The sequence below is a fragment of the Gracilinanus agilis genome, chromosome 3 (genome assembly GCF_016433145.1).
Source record: "Gracilinanus agilis isolate LMUSP501 chromosome 3, AgileGrace, whole genome shotgun sequence".
Classification (NCBI taxonomy): domain Eukaryota; kingdom Metazoa; phylum Chordata; class Mammalia; order Didelphimorphia; family Didelphidae; genus Gracilinanus; species Gracilinanus agilis.
This window is the reverse complement of record NC_058132.1, coordinates 649,172,359-649,194,021: the sequence shown is the minus strand read 5'-3', so window position 1 is coordinate 649,194,021 and position 21,663 is coordinate 649,172,359. Positions and strand designations below refer to the sequence as shown.

At 46.0% G+C, this 21,663-nt stretch overlaps 1 protein-coding gene across 1 annotated transcript in view; it reads left to right on the top strand.

Moving 5' to 3' along the window:
* Positions 1-21,663, top strand: part of ANO7 (anoctamin 7) — a 76,510-nt gene that overhangs the window by 47,397 nt on the left and 7,450 nt on the right. The window contains exons 14-17 of the mRNA XM_044669515.1: positions 8,451-8,562; positions 10,869-10,923; positions 15,802-15,899; positions 19,036-19,175. Coding sequence (XP_044525450.1) covers positions 8,451-8,562; positions 10,869-10,923; positions 15,802-15,899; positions 19,036-19,175 — 405 coding nt within the window. The remainder of the gene's footprint in view (positions 1-8,450; positions 8,563-10,868; positions 10,924-15,801; positions 15,900-19,035; positions 19,176-21,663) is intronic.

The following is a 21,663-nucleotide window of genomic DNA, read 5'->3' as shown; positions in this document are numbered from 1 at the left end:
AGGAAAGAATGTGAGGAAGTAGATGCTGAAGAGGGAGGGAAAGGAAAATGGTTAGTAAGAAGGCTGTTGGGAAAATAATGAATTAAATATTCATTTCCACCACTCCTTTCCCTTGTTCTTTCCTACATTATTTTCTTTTTCCTTCCTTCTTTCCTGTCTTCCTCCCTTCCTTTCATCCTTTCTTCATTCATTTCTTCCTTTCTTTCTTCCTCTTATCTTTACTTCCTTCCTTTTATCCCTATGTCCTTCCATACTTCCTTCCTTAATTCTCTCCATCTTTCCTTCCTTCCTTCCTAATTCCTTCCTTTATTCATGTAATCCTCCCATTATTGCCATATCCATTTCAGAGTGTAAATAAATGTCTAAACTTGGATTTAATTTCACTCTGGAAATTAGGAAGGAAGGAAAGGCGATACAGATGGAAGGAAGGAAGATTGGTAGAAAACTACATATCTATCTTTAATTATTACTGTTGTGCTGCCTTCTTTTCTTCCTTCCTTCCTTCCTTACTCCTTCTGTTCTTATGTCTTTCATCCCTTCCTTCAATGCTTTCTTCCTTACTTGCTTTTTCCTTCCTTGTTTCTTCATTAATTCATACAGTCTTCCCAATTTATCATATCCATTTTGGAGATTTATTGTAAATTTGCATTTAACCTCAATTTGATAGTGTTATAGGAATATAGAGTACAAGGGAGATATAGAGATATAGTAATGCTGGTGATGATGTGTATCTATCTATGATCTCCTCAGCTGCAGTTGGCTGGAGGAACATCTACTCCTATTACCCTGACTGCTGTTACAAGTTATTCCCTTCTCTAACAGCTGCCCAAGTAAGGACCCTCCAGAGGTTAGATAGATGGGTAACCTTTCAGGTCCAACCTGAGGTTGGATAAATTAGTATTGGGCTATTGATCTGCCTTGGATAACGTTAGTTCAGGATCTGACTGCATTTGACTCCCTTCCCAAGGGCCGTGATAGAAAGACCACTCAGGAAGGTATTTATTGTTGAACACTCTTTTATCTATAAATAGGGAAAGGATAACAAGGTCAAGGATTGGGGATTGGAAACCCTATTGATCTATTATCTATAGACTATTTAACAATCAGGACTGGAGGCAATTGATCTGGTGGAGGTTGGAAATTTCACCTCTCCCTCTATCTCCAGCCGGACCTGGCCACAGCTAAGCCAGAGAATAGGGAGGCTATTGCTGCAGATGTATTGATGGTCTTTATTCTCTCAGCTCTCTTACCACCAGTGTTGGTGATTTACTAGCTCTCACAGTCTGTCAGGAAATAGATTCAGGTTTATTCCTACCCTCTTCTTCTTAAACCTCCTGGCAACCCTTCACCACCCTTCCAGCCACCCTTCAGCCACCCACTGCCCAGATTGAACCACAAAGGTTGGCAGAGATCTGTGATCTCCAGTTCTCAGGCTCTGAGTCCAGAGACCTCCCTCAAAGTGGCTATGAGGGGTTATTTATAGGGTGAGACCAACTGACGGTTGCCTCTGGCTCACGGCACCTGGGAACATTCCGAGTTGATCAACTGCCATCCCTGTCAGTCAAGGTGGCATCCATCTCTTCCCAGATTATTGAATATAACAACAGTTAGGAAAGAGGGGAAGGAAGGAAGGAGGAAGGAAGGAAACATGGGAATGAAATGGGAGGGCTGTTCAGAGTGATAGAGGGAAGGAGGTAAAGCATATTATTGGTGGAAAGGAGGGTGAGAAAGAAAAATATGTGATCTTAGTTGATAACCCTTCTTTCCTAACATTTCTTCCTTCCTTCCTTCTTTCAACCCTTTCTTTCTACATTTCTATCTCTAATTATTACTGTTGTTCTGCCTTTTCTTCCTTCCCTCCTTCCTTCCTAGTTTCCTTCCTTCCTTCCACCCTTCCTTCATATCTTTCTTTGTTCCTTTCTCCCTTTCTTCTTTCTATCTTTTCTTCCATCCATCCTTCCTTCTTCTTACATACACATTTCATTCCTTTGTTCCTTCCTTCCTTCCTTCCTTCCTTCTTATCTTTGTTTCTTTCTCCTGTTCTTCCTTCTATCATTTATTCCATCCTTCCTTCTGTCCTTCCATTCATACTTCTTTCATTCCTTCCTTGGTTCCTTCCTTACTAGATACATTTGTTTGTTCCTTTCTTCCTTGTATCATTTCTTCCATCCTTCCTTCCTTCTTCATTTCTTACATCTTTAATTCCTCCTTTCCATCTTTTGATACTCAGATTAAATTTATATTAATACATTTATTCTGAATCACCAAAAGGAATACAGTAATAACAGGAAACATTTATGAAAGATAGAAGGAAAGAAGAAAGTAAAAAACAATGAAAGAATGATTGAAAAACATAGAAAAAGAATTGGAAGGAATGAACAAAGAATGGAAAGAAAGTTAATAGGTAGCTGGTGAGGAGTGGGGTGGGGAAAAGAAAAATTTTAATGGAAAAGTACTGAATCTAGTATTCATCACTCCTTTCCCTTATTCATTCCACCTTACACCTTATTTTCTTCCCTTTTCCCTTCCTTGTTCCTTCTATTCTTCCATCCTTCCTTCACTCCATCCTTCCTTCCCACCCCACCTTCTCCCCACTTTCCTTCCTTCCTTCTTTCCTTCCTTCCATCCTTCCTTTCATCATTGTTTCTTCCTTCCCTTCTTCTTTCCATCATTACTTCCATCTTTCTTTCTTTCCTTATTACTTTCTTCTATATCACTTTGAGCCTTCTTTCAAACTTAAGATTAAATTTAAATTAATACATTTATCCCAAATCTCTAAAGTGGATACATTAATAATAAGAACTGCTTAGAGAAGGATGGAAGGAAGCCAAGAACAAAGGAACAGAGGAATGGAGAGAGGAAGGAAGGAAGGAGAGTAGGTATTCAAGGTAGGGAAGGGGAGAAGTTTGGTGGGAAGGAGGGTGAGAAAGAAGTAAATGCAATCCTTTTGATCCCTCCTTGCTTCACTACTTCCTTCACCACCTTAATTGTCATCTACCTTCCTTCCTTTGTTTCTTTTTTCCTTCCTTCCTTCATTCAATCTTCAATCCCATTATTACTAAATCCATTGCAGAGTTTTGAAATAAGTGTCTAAATTTGGATTTATTCTCAATATGGAAGGTAGGAACACAGGAAGGAAGGAAGCATGGAAAGAATGGAGGAGGGAGTCTGGGTGAGAGGTAGAGAGGGAGGGAAGGAAGCTGGCTGGTGGGAAGGAGGTTCTTCCTCTCTACATTTTTCCTCCAATTATTCCTTTTATCCTTTCATTCTTTTCTTCCTTTTTTGTTCCTTCATTCCTTCTTTCCTTCCTTTATTCAAAATGAAATTGATTATTGAAAAAAACCTTCATTAAAAATCTCTAAAATGAATATGGTAATGATGAGAATAATCAAGAGAGCAAAGGAAGGAAGTTAGAAAAGAAGGAATGAAGGAAGGATGAAAGAAAGGAAGCAAAGATGAATCGGTAGAAGGATGGAAATGTGGGTTTCTGGTAAGAATGAGGGTGGGAAAGAAGTTAATGTTATATTTCATTCCATCCCTCCTTCTCTCACTTCTTCTATTCTTCCTTCCTGGTTTTCTACCTTCCTTCCTTCCCTCAATATTTCCCATTATTAACACAACCATTTTAGAGATTAGGAATAAATGTCTAAAGATGGATTTAATCTCAATTTTGAAGGAAAGAAGAAAGGAAGGAAGGAACGACAGAAGGAAGGATGAAAGGAAGGAAAGATTGACGGAAGGAGGAAGAATCCAAGGAAAGGACAAGGGAGAGAGGACGAAAAGGAGAGAGTGAGGGATGGAAGGCTGGTTGATGGGAAGGAGGGTGGGAAAGAAGAAATGTGATATTTCTTTCTTTCTACTTTTTTTTTCACTTTTTCTTTCGCAAAATTTTACTTCAGTTATTTCTCTTGTCCTAGAATTCCTTCCTTCCTTCATTCCTTGTTTCATTCTTTCAATCCTTCCTTCATTTTTTCCTTCTGTCCTTCCTTCCTTCCTTTGAAGGTGAAATTGAATTTTATTTAAAAGCATTATTCCCAATCTATAAAATGAATATGGTAATGATCAGAAATATTTCAGGAATGAAGAAAATATGGGAGCGAAGGAGGGATGAGGGAGAGAGGGAGTGAATGAGGGAGGGAAAGCTGGTTGATGGAAAGGAGGGTGGGAAAGAACAAATGTGATCCTTCTTTCCTTCCCTACTTTCTTCACTTCTTCCTTCCTACAGTTTTTTCTTCAATTATTCCTTTTATCTTTTAATTCCTTCCCCATGTATTAGGGTGACTTACAAGGAGGGGGATATAGCTAGGGAACAAAGTGGGGTCAGTATAGCAATCCCCTCCTCACTCACTGCTGTCCACTAATACAGTGAGACAATGAGGGGTCCCCTTGGAAGTGAGGGACCCTAGGGAGGCGTGCCACCCCTCGAGGGATGGAGGGAAGGCTTCCACACAAGGTGGGATACGTAGAGACCTGAATCGTTGCTGTTCTGAACTGGGGCTCACATAAGCCTCCCTGCTTCTGCAGGTCAGGCTCAAAGATGGATATCTGCCTGATTAGGCTGCAGCACTCCTTCCTTTCACTGTCTCTCAAGTAAACCTAAAGGCAATCTGACTTTTTTAAAGATAACAAAGTAATGGATAAGGATGAAGGAAAGTGGTGGTGGTCAGTGGGTGCAGGAGACCCTAAAGTTTAAACCCCTTTCAGGTCCTTCACCTTGTAGAGACCGATCTGTCTCAATACAAAGCTTCCCCTGCCCTTCCTGCTGATCCTATGCCTATATACCAAATCAGTTTGTTTATAACAGATAAGGGTCAGTACAAGGCAAGGTTCAGAGATCTGCTCCCCGATGGAGTCCAGAATCCCCAAACTCTGATTGGCACGTTTTGGATTCAGGAGATATCAAGATGTCAGTGAAAAGTGGTAGCAGATCTACTCATTGGGTCAGAAATCTCTCAAGGATAGCCTTTGGGTTGCACCGAGCTCGATCCACCTTCTCTCCTCAAGCTTTCCACCACCACCCCCAAAACCCCTTCTCAGCCAATCCTTCCCAGAGTCCCTCCTCTTCCAACTGTCATTTGGTCTCCTGCTCCTCTTCCAAGATTCCGTGCTCCCTCCAAGAATTCCATCCCTTGCTTCCATTCTCACATTCGTTTTGTTCCTTCTTTCCTGTCTTCAAAATGAATTTAATTTTAGAAAAAAAATTTATTCCCAATCTCTAAAATGAATATGATAATGATGGCAATAATTAAGGGAGGGAGGAAGAATGGATGGATGAATTGGTAGAAGGATGGAGATAAGGATGCTTGGTGGGAATGATGGTGGGAAAGAACTTAATGGTATACATCTTTCCATCCCACTTTCCCTCACTTCTTCCTTCCTTCCTCCCCTCAATTTTACCCATTACTACCCTGACCATTTTATAGATTGGGAATAAATGTCTAAAGATGGATTTAATCTCATTTTTGATGGAAGGAAGGAAAGAGGAAGAATGAGAGGAAGAGACGAGGGAGAGAGTGAGGGAAGGCTGGTCCTTGTTTAATTTCTTCAATGTTTCTTTCATTTTTTCCCTTCTGTCCTTCCTTTCTTCCTTTGAAGGTGAAATAGAATTTTAATTAAAACCTTTATTCCCAATCTATAAAATGAATATGGTAATGGTTGGAAATATTTTGGGAATGAAGAAAGGAAAGATGGGAGCCAGGGAGGGAGGGAGGGAAGGAAGGCCAGTTGGTGGGAAAGGAGGGTGAGGAAGAAGAAATGTGATCCTTCTTTCCTTCCCTCTTTTCTTCACTTCTTCCTTCCTACTTTTTCCTTCAATTATTCCTTTCATCCTTTAATTCCTTCCTTCCTCATGTTTTCCTTCATTCTTTCCTTCCTGCCTTTTTTTGAAGTGAAATTTAATTTTGAATAAAACATTTATTACCAATCTCTAAAATTAATATGGTAATGATGGGAATGATTTAGGGAAGGAATGAGGGATGGAAGGTAGGAAGAAAGAAAGGAAGAGAGAGAGGGAGAAATGATTGATGGAAATCTAGTTGATGGAAAGGAGGATGGAAAAGAAGAAATGTGATCCTTCTTTCCTTCATTTTTTTTCTTCAGTTCTTCCTTCCTAAATTTTTACTTCAATCATTCCTTCCGTACTAAAATTCCTTCATTCTTTCTTTCCATTTTTTGTTCCTATAATCCTTTATTTTTTCCTCCCTTCTTTCCTTCTGTTCTTCAGAGGTCAAACTTAATTTTAATTAAAACATTTATTCCCAATCTCTAAAATGAATATGGTAATGATGGGAAATATAGAAGGAAGGAAATAAATGAGATACTGTGACGGTAGGGAAGGGAAGAAGTTTGGTGGGAAGGAGGATGAGAAAGAAGTAAATGTGGTCCTTCTTTCAACCCTTCCTTCACTACTTCCTTCACCACCTTAATTAGGTGACATCTACCTTTCTTCTTTTGTTTTTTTTTCCTTCTTTCCTTCCTTCCCTCCTTCATTCTTTCAATCTTCCCTTTATTATCATGTTCATTGCAGAGATTGGAAATAAATGTCTAAAATTGGGATTAATCTCAATTTGGAAGGTAGGAAGAGAGGAAGGAAAGAATGATGAAAAGGAGGGGAGGAGGAGCCAGGGTAAAAAAATAAAAATAAAAACAAATTAATATGAACTCAAATTCCATCTCTTTTCCTGATGTCCCTAGCTGCTAATATTTCTACCTCTCCTCTTCTGCACTCCTTGGCTTCTACTACATTGTCTCTTTATGGTACCATATATATGTATGTATGTGTGTGTTTGTATGTGTTTATATGTGTGTATGTATGTTTATAAAGGTAAATATATCTAGGTACTTTGTCTATATTTAAGCTTTAGGAAGGCAGTGACTGTTTCCCCTTTTTGTCCTTGTCTCTAGTGCCTGGCACATTGCTTAGGCACTTTGAAAAGATCATTGTTCAAACGGAGTCCTGATTCAGGCAAATCATAATCTGTGTTTTTCATGTCGTAGTTAAGGCAAATGCTTTTTAAATTTTTTAAATTTCTAAAATATTTTTCCATGTTTACATGATTCATTTTCTTTCCCTCCCCTTCCTGGAGCTGACAAGCAATTCCACTGGGTTGTACAAATGTTATCACTTGATACCTATTTCCATATTATTCATTTTTGTAATCGAGTAATCTTTTAAAACCAAAACCCCAAATCATGCACCCATATAAGTAAGTGATAAGTCCTATGTTTTCCTTCTATGTTTCTAGTCCCACAGTTCTTTCTCTGGATATGGATAGTGTCTTTCTCATAAGTCTCCCGGGATTGTCCTGGGTCATTGCATTGTTACTAGTATCAAAGTCAGTTACATTGATCGTGCTACAATGTATCCGTCTCTGTGTACAACATTCTTCTGGTTCTGCTCCTTTCACTCTGCATCAGTTACTGGAGGTATTTCCAGTTCACATGGAATTCCTCCAGTTCATTATTCTTTTCCATACAATAATATTCCATCCCCATCAGATACCACAGTTTATTGAGCCATTTCCCAATTCATGGACACCCCCCTCATTTTCCTTTTTTTTTTTTTTTACCACCACAAAGAGTGTGGCTATAAATATTTTTGTACAATCCTTTTTTATTATGTTTTTGGGGTACAAACCTAGTAATGGTATTGCTGGATCAAAGGGCAGGCATTCTTTTAAAGCTCTTTGGGCATGATTCCAAATTAAGGCAAATGCTTTAACAGCCTCTTTTTACTTCAAAAATCATTGCTAGCTTTTGTTTGTACATCCTTTTCATTTTCAAGTAGAACTCTCCCCTCTCCCCTCCCCACATTATTATTCCCTAAAACAAAGAATTCAAAAGGGAGGAAAAGGGGTATTAGCAAAATGACCTCCCCCCATACCACAACTCTGAGAGTATAACCATTTCCAGGTCTATTTACCGGGTCTTTTTAAAATAAATTTAAAACCAACAGTTTCAAAGTCATGCTCCTTTTGCTAAAGGCAGGGAATGGACAGATTTGGCCTGGGATTCCATCAATATGTCATTCCCACTACGGAAACTCCCTCACCTCATGCCCATCAGCCATTCTCTGCCCCTTAAGTGTTTTAGAGAATAGCTGAAGGGGAGCTTAGAGGCCACCCCAAGCCTGAGAGCCTGAGAGGAGGCTTGAACTCAGTTCTTTTGGACCTTGTACCACATGGCTTGTGTTGATTGACCTTTAAAAATGGTGTTCTTTCAGGGGTGGAGCAGACATGCTAGCTCGTGACCATCCCACTGAAAATGTAATTACCCCAATTCAGTAACGTGGGGCCTTTTCACCCGCCCCTCCCTGTGCCTCAGTTTACTCACTGGGACCAGATGGTTTCCCATCTTCACTATTCTGTGACTGGGGGTGGGGGGACAAAAAGAGTGTTTGAGGGGAAAAGTCCAAATTTCACTGATAGCCTGTTTGCTTTCCTTTGTCTTAGAAATGCACAAAACGCAGTCCAAGTTTGAAGACGCGCTTGTTTGGAAGGTGTTCATTTTCCATTTTGTCAACATCTACTCCGTTCCCATCTACATCGCCTTCTTCAAGGGAAGGTCAGCTTTCCTTCCGCCTTTTCTCGTTCCTCAGGCAGGTGGGACAACCCGATCGCTGGGGGTGGGCCTGGGGCGGCCTTGGAGCCGTCGGAGGTGCCCTCGGAGCCCCGATCCGCAGGGACGAGGTCCCAGAGCCGGGGCGGGGGGGGGGGGTCATAGAGAATGGAGGCGCCGGCCCGGCTTGGCTTCTCTGCCTCGGGACCGGCTCTGCTGGGCTTGGCACCTCGGGGCAGCCCCTTCCTGGCTGCTGAGCACCCTTCTGGGCCCCGGAATACCAAGACCAAAGGCGTGCCCCCGAGTGCCTTTTGGCCACGATTCCTTCTCGGTCACGTGCCCAGCGCCACGTCCCTCTCTGTGTCGGAGCCCGCTGGTACGTCCTGAGGCGCTGTGCGGGGAGCCGCTCGGGCCTCGCAGCCAGCCTGGGGGCTCCCCGATGCTCCCGCAGGTGTGCGAATCGTCAACCCCAAGGCCGGCCGCTCAGGGCTGCCCAGATGTTTTGTCACCTTCCTGTGAAGGAAGGCCAGCGTGTGGCCAGCCTTTCCTGCAGGCCTCGCCGCACCGCCCGTGCCCCAAGCAGGGCCTTCCTCCCCAGGGCAGCGAGGCTCGGCCCCTCGTGCTCCGGCCCTTCCCCGCCCGCCTTCCCAAGCCAGAGGAGGCAGAGGAGCCTGAAGGAGGACGGCGGGCTGCTGGGCCCGCTCTGCCTCCCAGGCGGGCTGCCCCTCCGTGAGCCGCTGGGCCATGCTCGTGCCTCTCCTCCCCCGGCCCTTCCCAGCCCGTTCTCGGGTTCTCCAAGCCCTCCGGAGGGTCCGTAGCGCTCCGGCCTCCCAGCGAGGGTGCCGAGGCCTCGTGCTCTCAGGGGAGCCTCGCGTTCGCGCTTCCCGCATTCCAGATTTCCCCCCCAGAGATAGAGACCGAAGCCCGTCCATGATGACCCGTCCGGGGGCCCTCCTGCCCTCCTCCTCTGAGCCCACCCGGAGGGTCCACAGGATGGGCCGCTGCAGGGACTTCTCAGAGGAGGGAGCCCAAGATTAGGGTTGAAGTGAATCACCCCGCGTTGGCTCCCCGACAAGTGTCAGGGTAGAATTTGAACTCGGGTCTTTCGGAGGTCAAGCTTATTGACTTTCTCAGGCTGTCCTGCAAGGAGGGGTGAGCCTGTTGTCCGGGAACATTAGGCAGCTGATGCCCCTGACCAGGGTGTGCCATTGTGCTCGGAGAGGAGCCGGGCGAGCAGCCGCCTCGTCGTCAGGCTGGGGTCCCCTTTCTTTGGAGCGAATGGCCAGAACTGCCCCCGGCCCTCCCTCAGGGGCTCCCAGACCGGCCACCCCCAGGCTGCTGCGGTGGGGGGGGGGACCTCCGAGAGACGGGGACGCCCTCGGGGCCATCCACTGAAAGACCCGGAGCAGAGGCACCCACGAGGGGGACCTCGGGCCCAGGCAGCCTCCAGAGAACCCGGAAAGTTGGCAGCAAGGAGGGAGGGGCGGGAGGCGGCTGCTCCCTCCTCAAGAGGTCCCTGGTTGGAAGACGGGCATCAACTTTCCCCGTCGTGGGTGGGCGTAAGAAATGTCCTGGCAGGCAGGCAGGCCTAGACACGGGACGTCCTCGCCGTGTGACCCTGGGCAAGTCACTCGACCCCCACGGCCTGGGAATTTGGGGGGAGTTTTGCAAAAGCTGCGGATGACACGAGCTGTTTAGAAACGCAGAAAAGCATAAAGTAGATATTCAGCACGTTTAGTCTTTTAATGCCACAAACATGCGTCACGTCTTTTGAGGTTAAAATGAGTAAAAAGTTCAAGTTTGCAAAACCCAAGCCCGAAACCCAAACCATTTCCAATGAGCCGCTTCCAGACGGGGGGGGGTGGGGGCCTGCCTGCAGTGGGGAGGGGGGACCCCGGGGGCTCTCCACGTTTTCTAGTTCTTTAAGGGGTGCTAAAGGGAGCCCCAGAGATCCTCAGACGGCCTGTGGCGGGGGGGGGCAGGGCAGAGGGGCTCTCACCCAAGGCCCGGCCAGCTCCTCGGGGGGGCTCCCTCGTCCTGCCCCCCCCCGCAGGGTCCGAGCGAAGAGGCCCTTGATCTTGGCACCCCCGGCCAGGCGCCGGCACCGGAGCCAAAAAAGAAACACTGATGTCGGGCACGAACGCCCTGGAAACGCTGCTGGCTTTGCTCCGGGAGGGGGCCGATCCCTGGGAACATGCCGAGGGGCAGGAGAGGGAGCCGGGGCCCCCCAGGAGCCGGGGCCCTTGGCTCGGACCCAGAGCGGAGGCCCTGGCCGGCCCCCTGCTCATTGGATAACTGCGGATGTTCTTCAGGTTTTCAGGTTACCCGGGACACTACGGCACCTTCTTTGGCCTGAAAAATGAAAACGTGAGTCTGGGCTAGGGAAGGGGCCGTGGGGGAGGACGTGCTCGTCCAGCCTCTCCCCACAGGGGCCGGCTGCGGCTTCTTGCGTGGCCCCCCTTGGGGCTCACTGATCCCAGGCCTTGCCCGCCAGGGCACTGGAGGCTATTGCCGGGTCTGCTCTGGCCGGAGCTGTGAGCCCACCTGGGAGCGCCATCATCCGCCCCATTTCTGTCATCACCTGCAGGTCCTCCGAGTCCTCCTCGCCTCCCGCCTGCCTTCTCTGCCCTAGTTCAGCTCCCTCGTGCCAAAGGCCCAGCCTCCAGGACCTCCCTCCGATATTTCTTATTTTTATTCTTTTTTCTGAGTCACCTTAGAAATGCTTCTGACATTTGGGGATTCCGATTCTCTCCCTCCCTCCCTCCCTGAGGCCGTAACTAGCCTGGCAGAGGTTAGACCCGTGTGGCCAGGCAGCCACAAAATCCTCCATCCGGGCATCTAAAGCCCTTCACAGCTTGGTAATCAGTCAAGTGATGCTGCAGAGCCACTATTGAGGGCCTCCTCTGGGCCGAGCACCAGACTAGGCTCTGGAGAGACAAAAGGAGGCAAGAAACAGTCTCTGCCTTCAAGGAGTGCATAATCTACGTGCAGGATAAACAGGAAATGAGGAACAGAGGGGAAGCCCTAACCCATTTCCCTTAAGGCAGTCCCCATCATCAGCCCCCAGGCCTCCCTCTCCTCACATGCGCAGGGGTCCCTTGGGTCCTCGTCACACAGCTGGGGCACCCACACCTTGAGGATGGCTCATTTCATCCCCAGGCCTGGCACAGAGAAGGTGTTTCATAAATGCTTGGTGAATGGAGTTGGATGTGCTGATGGACTCCCAGAAGGGATTCCCCTTTAACCTCGTGCCACGACAAGGGAAATTGTCCCCAAACATATTTTTTTAAATGGCCACTACGCCTTCTTTTATTATCTCCAGCATCTGTCCCTGGCTCAGTATATATCAGGCAGGACAGCATATTTCCTGTATTAGACTTTGGCCTTCTTTGATTTCTTCTTGGCTTCCTGCCACACCTCTATTTAAAGAACATTTGTCAATGAGCTCCCTGTGCAGCCACATGCTTCTCTTGATAATAATTCTTTCCTGGGTCAGTTGCAACTACATTGCCAGAATTTTGTCCTTGAGAAGCTTTCCTTTGGTTCATTTAAGAGTGATGGATACAGTCAGCTCCATGCTGGGACATTAAAGACAAAAATCCTTTTCCCCAAAGCTTACTTTTTATTTTTCTTTATTCAATGATATTTTATTTTCCCAATGACATGTAATAACAAGTTTTGATATACATTTTCCAAAATTATAAATCCAAATTGTCTCCCTTCCTCCTTCCCTCCCCTTCCCTCCTCCCTCTTGGAGATGGTAAGCAACTTGTTCTGGGTTCTACATGTAGTATCATGCCAAACATGATCAGTGGTCCCTATTGGTCATTGTTTTAAGAGACAATACTCATATAAAACCAAAACCCCCAAATAAAAGCATAAACTGATGTGAAAAATGCTATGCTTTGATCTGCTTCTGACTCCACCAGTTCTTTCTCTGGAGGAGGAGAGCAGTCTTTGTTATAAGTCCTTCAGAATTGGCCTGGATCCTTGCATTGCTGAGTCTAGCAAAGTCTTTCATAATCGATCATATTGTACAATATTGCTGTTACTGTGTATGCAGTGTTCTCCTGGTTCTGCTTATTTTGCTTTGTCAGTTCATGCTTTTCCTGAAATCCTGAAAAATTTATTTTTTAGGCAGCTGGGTGGGGCAATTTATTTATTTATTTTGAATGTAGATCAAAGCAAACTTTTTTAAACTTTATTTTTCTAGTTTTTTGGTCTTTATTTTTTTTTTTTTGCCTTAAATTTTTTTTATTTTGAACATTTCCCCATAGTTACATGTTTCATGTTCTTTCCCTCTCCCCCAAAATCCCCCACCCTCCATAGCTGATACACAATTCCACTGGGTTTTATATGATCAAGACCTAATTCCATATTATTGATAGTTGGACTAGAGTTATCATTTAGCCGAATGTGGCTAGTTTTCCTTCTCATAAGTCCCTCAGCCTTGCTCTGGATCCTTGTATTGTTACTAGTAGAGAAGCCCATTATGTTAGATTGTACCACAGTGTATCAGTCTCTGTGTACAATGTTCTCCTGGTTCTGCTCCTTTCACTCCGCATCACTTCCTGGAGGTCTTTCCAGTTCACGTGGAATTCCTCCAGTTCATTATTCCTTTGAGCACAATAGTATTCCATCACCAGCAGATACCACAATTTGTTCAGCCATTCCCCAATTGAAGGACATTCTCTCATTTTCCAATTTTTTGCCACCACAAAGAGCACGGCTATAAATATTTTTGTACAAGTCTTTTCCCTTATTATCTCTTTGGGGTAATAATCCAAGCAGTGTTATGGCTGGATCAAAGGGCAGACAGTCTTTTATCGCTCTTTGGGCATAGTTCCAAATTGCCATCCAGAATGGTTGGATCAATTCACAACTCCACCAGTAATGCATTAATGTCCCAATTTTGCCACATCCTGGGCGGGGCAATTTAGATAGAGCATTAGACCTGGAGTTAGGAAGACCGGAGTCCAGATCCAGCCTAAAACACTTCTTAACTGTGTGACCTTAGGCAAGTCACTTAACTTCAGGGTGCTTTAGTTTTATGACCTGTTAAATAGCACCTAACTCCTAGGGTGGTTGTAAGAATAAAATGAGATAATATTTATAAAGGGGCTCAGTGTAGCACTGACACATAGGATCTAAATGCTTGTTATTACTATATTTTGTCCAGTTATTATGATTATCATCTTATCTGAATGCTTTGAAATAACCTCTTAAAGCCCAGAAGAACCTCAATGTGCCCAGGGTTCCTTTCCTTGTTTGTAATGACCTCTAACACAGCATGGGCCATTCACTGTCTTTGGAGCTTCAGTTTATTTCCAAGGCATCAACTTTGATTCTAAAATTCAGGACAGGTTCCTCTCAAGAAGGGTTAGTAAAACAAACAACAAAAAAACAACTTTTGGTGAGGAAAGTGCTAATGAAGAAGTGAAATGTTAAAGAAACCTACTATATTCTGGGGGTCTTCCAATATTTACCTGACTCTGAGATCTCCCTAGCATTTCCTGAGTGAGGTGCCATCTTATAGTGGGATAAGAACGGATTTAAAACCCTTAAAGGTGATTTTGCATCCTGGCTCTGCCATTTACCAGCTATGTGCCCTTAGACAAGTGACTACCTCCAAAGGCCTCTTATTCCATATGTAAAATGAGCTTAATAAAGTCTGCCTTGACTTTCTAAAGATTTGTTGGGAGAATGAAATGAGAGAATGCATGTATGTACACATTTTGTAAGTAGAAAACATTACAGAAAGCATTAGATATTGTCATTATAAATTTCCTAACACCTCTTTCCCTAAACAAGAGGAATTTCTTTCTGGCAGTATTTCATCTCTCATATTTTAAATCCTTCCTTCTTTCCCTCTTTACTTCTTAAAAAAATAATGCTTAATGTCTAAATGAGCTGGGCTGAAGTGTAACAATTTAACAATGGGTGTCTCATCTGACACAAGAATATTCTGTTCTGAAAATTCCTTCTGTTGAAAGTTTCTGGTCCTAAAAAAGAAAAAAAAGCAAAGAATCACCTTATTAGTATCCCAGTTTAGAAGTTTTTCACAGTGAGACTACTTGAAATGAAGAACTACCTGTAAATTCAATGACTGTGGTCTTGGCTTCATCCTTGAGTCCTGCCTTATTCATTAATAATATTAAATTTATACTGTGCTTTTTATAGTGGCAAAAAATTGGAAAATGAGGGGGTGTCTCTCGATTGGGGAATGGCTGAACAGATTGTGGCATCTGTTGGTGATGGAATACTATTGTGCTGAAAGGAATGATGAACCGGAGGAATTCCATGTGAATTGGAAAGACCTCCAGGAAGTGATGCAGAGTGAAAGGAGCAGAACCAGGAGAACATTGTACACAGAGACGGATACATTGTAGCACAATCAAATGTAACTGACTTTGCTACTAGTAACAATGTAGTGACCCAGGACAATCCGGAGGGATTTAGGAGAAAGAATGTATCCACATCCAGAGAAAGAACTGTGGGAGCAGAAACAGAAGAAAAACTAGGATCATAGATCGATATGGATGTGATTAGGGTTTTGATGTTAAAGGATCGCTCTTACTGCAAATATGAATAACATGGAAATAGGTTTTGAACAAGGATACGTGGATAAACCAGAGGAACTGCTTGTCAGCTCCAGAATGGGGGAGGGAAAAGGGGAGGAATCATGAATCATGTAACCATGGGAAACATTCTAAAGAAATGAATTCAAAAATAATAACAATATTAATATTCTGATTTATTATTAATAGTAATATTAAACCTGGCCAAGAAAGGAGCTATTGGTAGAAGTTGATGACATTCACCCAAAAGGGTTGGTGTGTCTATTTCTGGTTAACTATATCGCAAAGCTAATTGTGAATCTTGGCTTGTTTTTCTTTTTCACTTTCTACACATCTTCAGCCCTGTCAGAAGAGTGTTAATGAAGGGTACATGGCATGATGTGGCTAATGAATAGGGCCTGCATAATCCATTTGTGGCCCTGAGGTAGTTTGGTAGGAAATGGTTCAACATCAAATGATTTGAGTCCCTCTGATCTTACTTGACAAACTTCTTTAATAGTGAAGATGGAGAATTGGGATCTTGTGAGTCACCTTGCATATGAGTTGCCAGGAATTGGGTACTCACAGAAAAGGCTCACATAAGGGATAGAGGGGTTCAAGGTACCAGCAGTCACATTTTGTTTGTCTCAGTCCCTCCTGCTAACCTGTTGAACTCTCTCCCACATAGTGCATTAATGATAGCTGTCTTATCGAGCTTGCCCAAGAAATGCTAGTCATCATGGTGGGGAAACAAATCTTCAACACCCTGTTGGAAATCTTCATTCCGTAAGTAGCACCCAGAAATGACCTGGAATCATTGCTAGAGGCATAGGCTTCAAATCAGGGAGGTTTGAGTTAAATCTCCCCTATGAGACTTGCAGGCTGTTTGACCCCAGTCAAGTCATTTCATCATTCACCATTTTGGTTTCCTTGTGTAGAAAATGAGAGAGCTGCACTGGATGATCTCCAACCTTCTGTAATTCTGAGCAAGAGGATGATGTAGGCATAGAGAGTGAAGGGCAGCCCCTATTGTCCCAAGCACTTCGGACATCCTGGCCGCCCCTCATAATGCTAGACTCATCTAAAGAGCCTGGCACCAGGACCTCCCCACTCTAACAAGGAGATCTTTTCAGAGCTTACAAACTATTGTCCATACCTGCTCTCTTCTGATCCTCATAACAGCCCTGGGGGCTAGGCATGGCTGGAATTATTCTCCCTACTTGACAGATGAGGAAACTGAGGCACAAAGAAGATGGCCTCACCTGGGGTCTTCCAACCAAAGGAGTGTCAGACATAGGATCTGAACACTAGCCTCTCCACCGTATCCCACTTCCTCTTGCTTCTCAATGGATACAGAATTTCCCCAGTGTGGATGGTCCCTCCATCTGTGCAGATGATGACTCAGGCATGCATTTTCATCCAGTACCATTCTTGGGTCCATTGATCTTCTATGGATCTCCCACCATGGATCCACTTGACACCCTGAAGGCTGTCCCTTGAGCTGGTTAGTATTCCGTGTCTCCAGCACAGAACTCGGCTTGTCTCTCTTCTCCTTTTCACTCTGCTCCTCATTCACGAGATGTCCCAACCTGCAGTCATCTTTCCATTTCCCTCTCATTCTTTGGACCATGATCATCGGATGGTCCGTTTAGAGCTGGAAGGAAGCTTGGAGGTCCTCGGGTCCAGCCCGGCTCTAATGTTCAGCTTCCACTTTCTATTTGATAAGGCAAAGGAGACCAGCTGGTGAGCTGGAGCTGAAGTTGGATGAGGCTTCCTCTAGTTCAGGGGTCAGCAATGTATGGCTATTGAGCCATATCTGGCTCCACCTCCCAACCGGCCAGTCCAGGCAGAGCCCCAGGATGTGCCCCAGGGGGCCCTTCAGCCCCCGCCCCATATTCCAGCGTGTTCCGCCTCCATCCTCCTCCTTCCGCAGGCATTTATGGCTCTCACGGCCAGAAAGGTTGCCGACCAATGCTCTAGTTCATGCTGGTAGGAAGCTGCACAGCTGAGTTGCAGAGCCATCTCGACTGCCTCCAACTGCATTTTCTACCACACCACACACATTTTTGCCCAAAAATCATTTAAAAAAGAAAGAAAGAAAAACCTCATGTTATTTCCTTTTTTTAATCTGTCCCTCATGCCTGGAATGCTCATCCTCTTCCCCTTCAGCTGCTCTGACATTTTTTTAAATTTTTAAACATTTATTAATATTCATTTTTAACATGGTTACATGATTCATGCTCCTACTTTCCCCTTCACCCCCCGCACTCCCCCCACGGCCAACACACATTTCCACTGGTTTTATCATGTGACCTTGTTCAAGACCTATTTCCAAACTGTTGATAGTTACATCGGTGTGGTCGTTTCTAGTCTACATCCCCAACCATGTCCGCCTCAACCCATGCGTTCAAGCAGTTGTTTTTCTTCTGTGTTTCCTCTCCTGCAGTCCTTCCTCTGAATGTGCCTTTTCCATAAATCCCTCAGAACTGTCCTGGGTCATTGCAGTGCTGCTAGTACAGGCAGCTGCTCTGACTTTAAGTTCCAGATAAAATCCCATCTTAACCCCAGTGCCTTCTTTCCATTTTCTCCCACATATAACCTGCTTTTCTTCCCCGTTAGATGTTAAGATCCTTGAGGGCAGGAACCGTTTTATCCCAGCACTTAATCCAGTGCCTGGCACACTGTAGGCACTTAATAAATGTTTTCTTTTGACTTACTGTGAGGCGGGGTCACTAGCTTTTGTTGTTGTTCAGTTGTTTTTCAGTCATGTCCAACTCTTCATGAGCCCATTTGGGGTCTTCTTGTCAGAGATACTAGAATGTTTGGCCATTTCCTTCTCCAGTTCACCTTACAGATGAGGAACTGAGGCAGATGGGGTTCAATGACTTGCCTAGGGTCACACAGCTAGTAAATATCTGAGGTCAAATTTGAATACAGGAAACTGTCTTCCAGCATTCTATCCACTGCACCCCCCACCTGCCCCGACTCATTGGATGCTCCTAGTCAAAGAGACCCTCTTATCATAAGATCATAGATCGTGATCTGAGAAGGTCTCCACAAACCATCTGTTCCAACCTCCCCATTTTTAGAAAAGTAGAAACTGAGGTCCAGAATGGGTTCATAGAGTTTGACCTGGAAGGGACCCCAGAAACCATCTGGCTCCCCCCCTTTCCTTTTATAGAGAAGGAAACACACCCACAAAGGGATGGGGACTTGTTGAAGGTTACCCTAGAAGTGTCAGAGAGATATTTCTCTTAGAATCCCCAAACTCCTTTGCAGCTCAGCGTAGGTGCCATTCCCTACTCACCTCCTAAGTTATCAATGCTCTCTCCCTCCTCCAGTTCTCTTTTGTGGGCTGATATGTCTGTGTGGTGTCCTCCCCACCCACAATGATTAAACACACCTTGGGGCAGGAACTAGATTTCTTTGTTTCTTCATTCCCCACACCTGGCCCAAAACTTTGGCATACGTGGTAGCAAATGCTGGTTAAACTAATTGTCAAAATCTGTGAGAAGGGGGTGGGGGGCTCCATGAGCCTCAGTTTCCTCTTTGGCAAAAGTCGCAGAAGTCCAAGGAAGTGGAACCAGATGACCCTTAAAGCGCCTTCTAGTTCTGACTCTGTGGCCTCGAATGTCCATATGATTCACATAACTTGGCCCTTTCCAAAAGCCCAGTCCAACCTCGGAAGAGGAAGGCGTGCTCCCACTCAGGAGGAGACAGAGGCCGCTCAGTGTTCTGGATATCTGTCTCCCTCCCAAGATGACTCCTTGGACAGGGATGGAGCACGCAAACTTTAATTGATCCACTGAAGTCGTAGTCCCGTAACTCGAGACCGACCACGTAGCTCTCCAGTCATGGGAAAGTTTTCACCGATCCTCGGCTTCAGAGGGGCTTACTGGGCTTCCCCTCTGCTGATGTCCAGGAAACTGCAATCATGGAAACATAAACAAAAGCTTCGCTCCAGGCGTAAGAGGAAAAATGAGAGGACCTCGGAGACCCTTTGGGAGGCCAACTATGAGCTTCTGGAAAGCCAAGGGCTGTTTCAGGAATACCTGGAGATGGGTAAGAACACGGCTTCCCGGCCCCTCTTTACAGGGTGGGAGAGGTGGAATAAGGAAGGGAACGGGGAGGGAGGAAGGACTTGACTCCCTCGGGACACTTTCAGGGCGCACTAGTAGATAAGATGAACTTCTCCTCCTCTAGAATTGGCTTCTTTTGTCTCCATTTTTTAAGAAAATCTGGAGATCTTGCAGAGGCCTCACACCCAATGAGACGTCCACAGGGTGACCTCATAGCCACCAAAGCTACTGCCATCCTCTGTTGCAGTGAGGAGAGAGATGGTGACCAGTGGGAGGGAAGCGACAGTCGTGGCATCTTCTGGCCTGGCCAGGATGACCATTTGGTGGCAGTGTTGTAGAAAGTCTTCTCTTCAAGGCTGGCAGGCTGAGGGCTAGAGAGTGGGCAGAGCCCACTTCCAATGGGCAGATTCTAGGACTGACTTTGGGCTCCCTTCCTGGACTTGTACCTGCTTTGGCTGCTTTTTGCAACTGAAAATGTCCTCCCCGTGTTCCCCCACATTCAGCGTCCAACAAAGCCCCGTCGATGTATCTCCAACTTGGAATCTTCCCCGTAGATGAGTCAGGGGTCCCAACAGCAGCTGGGCAAAGTCTAGAGGACCCTTAGAAAGAATTCTCTTCTTCAAAAGCATGTCAATGCACCAAATCCAAGGAAGTGAAGTCGCAGACCCTTTGGGGAAGGCCTTCAGGCTAAGAGCCCCCACTTCAAAGTAAGGCCTGCAACAATCGGGTCTAAATGGAGCCCCCCCCGCCACCCCCACCATGGCTTTCTAGGTAACACGCTTGTATACAAAGACCAGCACATGCACGTTAAGGCACCCTTAAGAGAAAAGAGAGCACAGAGTCAAGCACTGCAGCCAAGAACTAGGCGGCCTCACGGGAAGGGGAGCCCCCTTAGTCTCCAGGGCCAGAGCAAATGTCCTCGTTGCCCGGAGGGCGAAGGCCGCCCTGGGCCTCAAGGCTGTCCGGGCCGCAAGCAGCAGGAGGCGCTCGGGAGTCCCTGGCTGGGGCCCCGTTCCCTTAGCAGGGGAGCTTTCTGAGGAGGGGTCTCTCCCGGGCGTCCTTCTCTATCCCCAAAGGCATGGCGTATGTAGCAGGTGTCCTTCTGATTCCATTCTGCAGATGTTTATGAAATGCCTACTTGTGCCAGGCAACTCCTGCCCTCATGGAGCTCAGAGTACTGGGAGGAAGGGGGGGCGGGAGGGAGATCAGTAAATAGAAAGCCTTTCCCAGGGCATCTCATGAGAGAAAACAGCAATGGTGGCAGAGCAGGAAGCTGCACCTGCTCTGTGCCTTGAAGGCCAGGAGGGAGGCCAGGAGGGAGGCCATCCCACAGATGGCATCTTCTGAACAGGGAAAGGCCAGTCTGATGGGAGTCAATGGTGCGAGAAGGGAACACGAGGGAATAAGACTGGAAAGGGCTGTGGGAGGCAAACTGAGGGCTGAGCTGGGAGTTGGAGCTCATTCCTGGTTCTGCTGCTTCATCCATTCACTTCATTCCACACACATCCATGATGTTTATAAAGCCAGTGATGGCGAGAGGCAGGAACAAGAGGAATGGAAGGGGCAGGACGGATGATGCAGAGAAAGCGAACTGGACAGGCCTTGGCTTGTCTGAAGGGGGAAAAGGAGGAGGAGATGAATTTGGGCTTGGCTGTGTCGAGCTGGAGGAACCAGCGGGCTCTCCATCAAGAGAAACTGTAGAAATGCCGCCCTGGAAACTCTCTCCTGGAAGTCATCTCTCTAGAGGTGATGCAGGACAGGGGATGAGAACTCGGAGAAAGAACGGGCAGAGAGCAGAAGAGGGTCCCGGGCAAGGACCTCGGGATTGCCTGGACGGAGGGGACAGGACAGAAGAAGATGGGCCAGCCACAGGTTACATAAGCAGCTGCCGAGGTGGCTGACCACGAGGCCAGGAAGGAGACGAGAAAAGCTAACTGAAGAGCTCCGACTCTCTTAAGGTCAGAGAGGAGCCAGGGGCCGGGTAGGGGGAAGCAGGAGCTTTGGCAAGGAGGATGGACCAGGCTCAACTAGTGGCAGGGGGGAAAGAGAAAAGGAGAGGTGTCTGAAGACAGACGAAGAAGAAGGAAAGGAAAGGAGATGAGAAAAGAGAGAGAGAGAGGTAGGAAGAGTTTAAACAAATCTAAATTAAAATGGCCTCTAGCTTTAAAAAGATTTCAAGATCTCTTAAAGGGTGCCCAGACCAAACCTCCTCTCTTTGGAGTAAGGCTTTTTGACTCCCCCGATCCAGTACCAGGCCGCTGGGCTCGAGTCCTAAAGGAGAAGCTGGACAAAGGCTGTGCCCAGGGACAACAGAAAGAGAACCTCTCCTGGATAACAACCCTTTTAGGGACACTGACTCGAAGCCTAGTAAACAGTCAACAAGATGGTAGAGAATGTTAGAACCGAAAACTAAAATCTCCTCTCAAAGCCTGTGTGGGCTGGGATAAGACGGATGGAATACATAGGTTGGG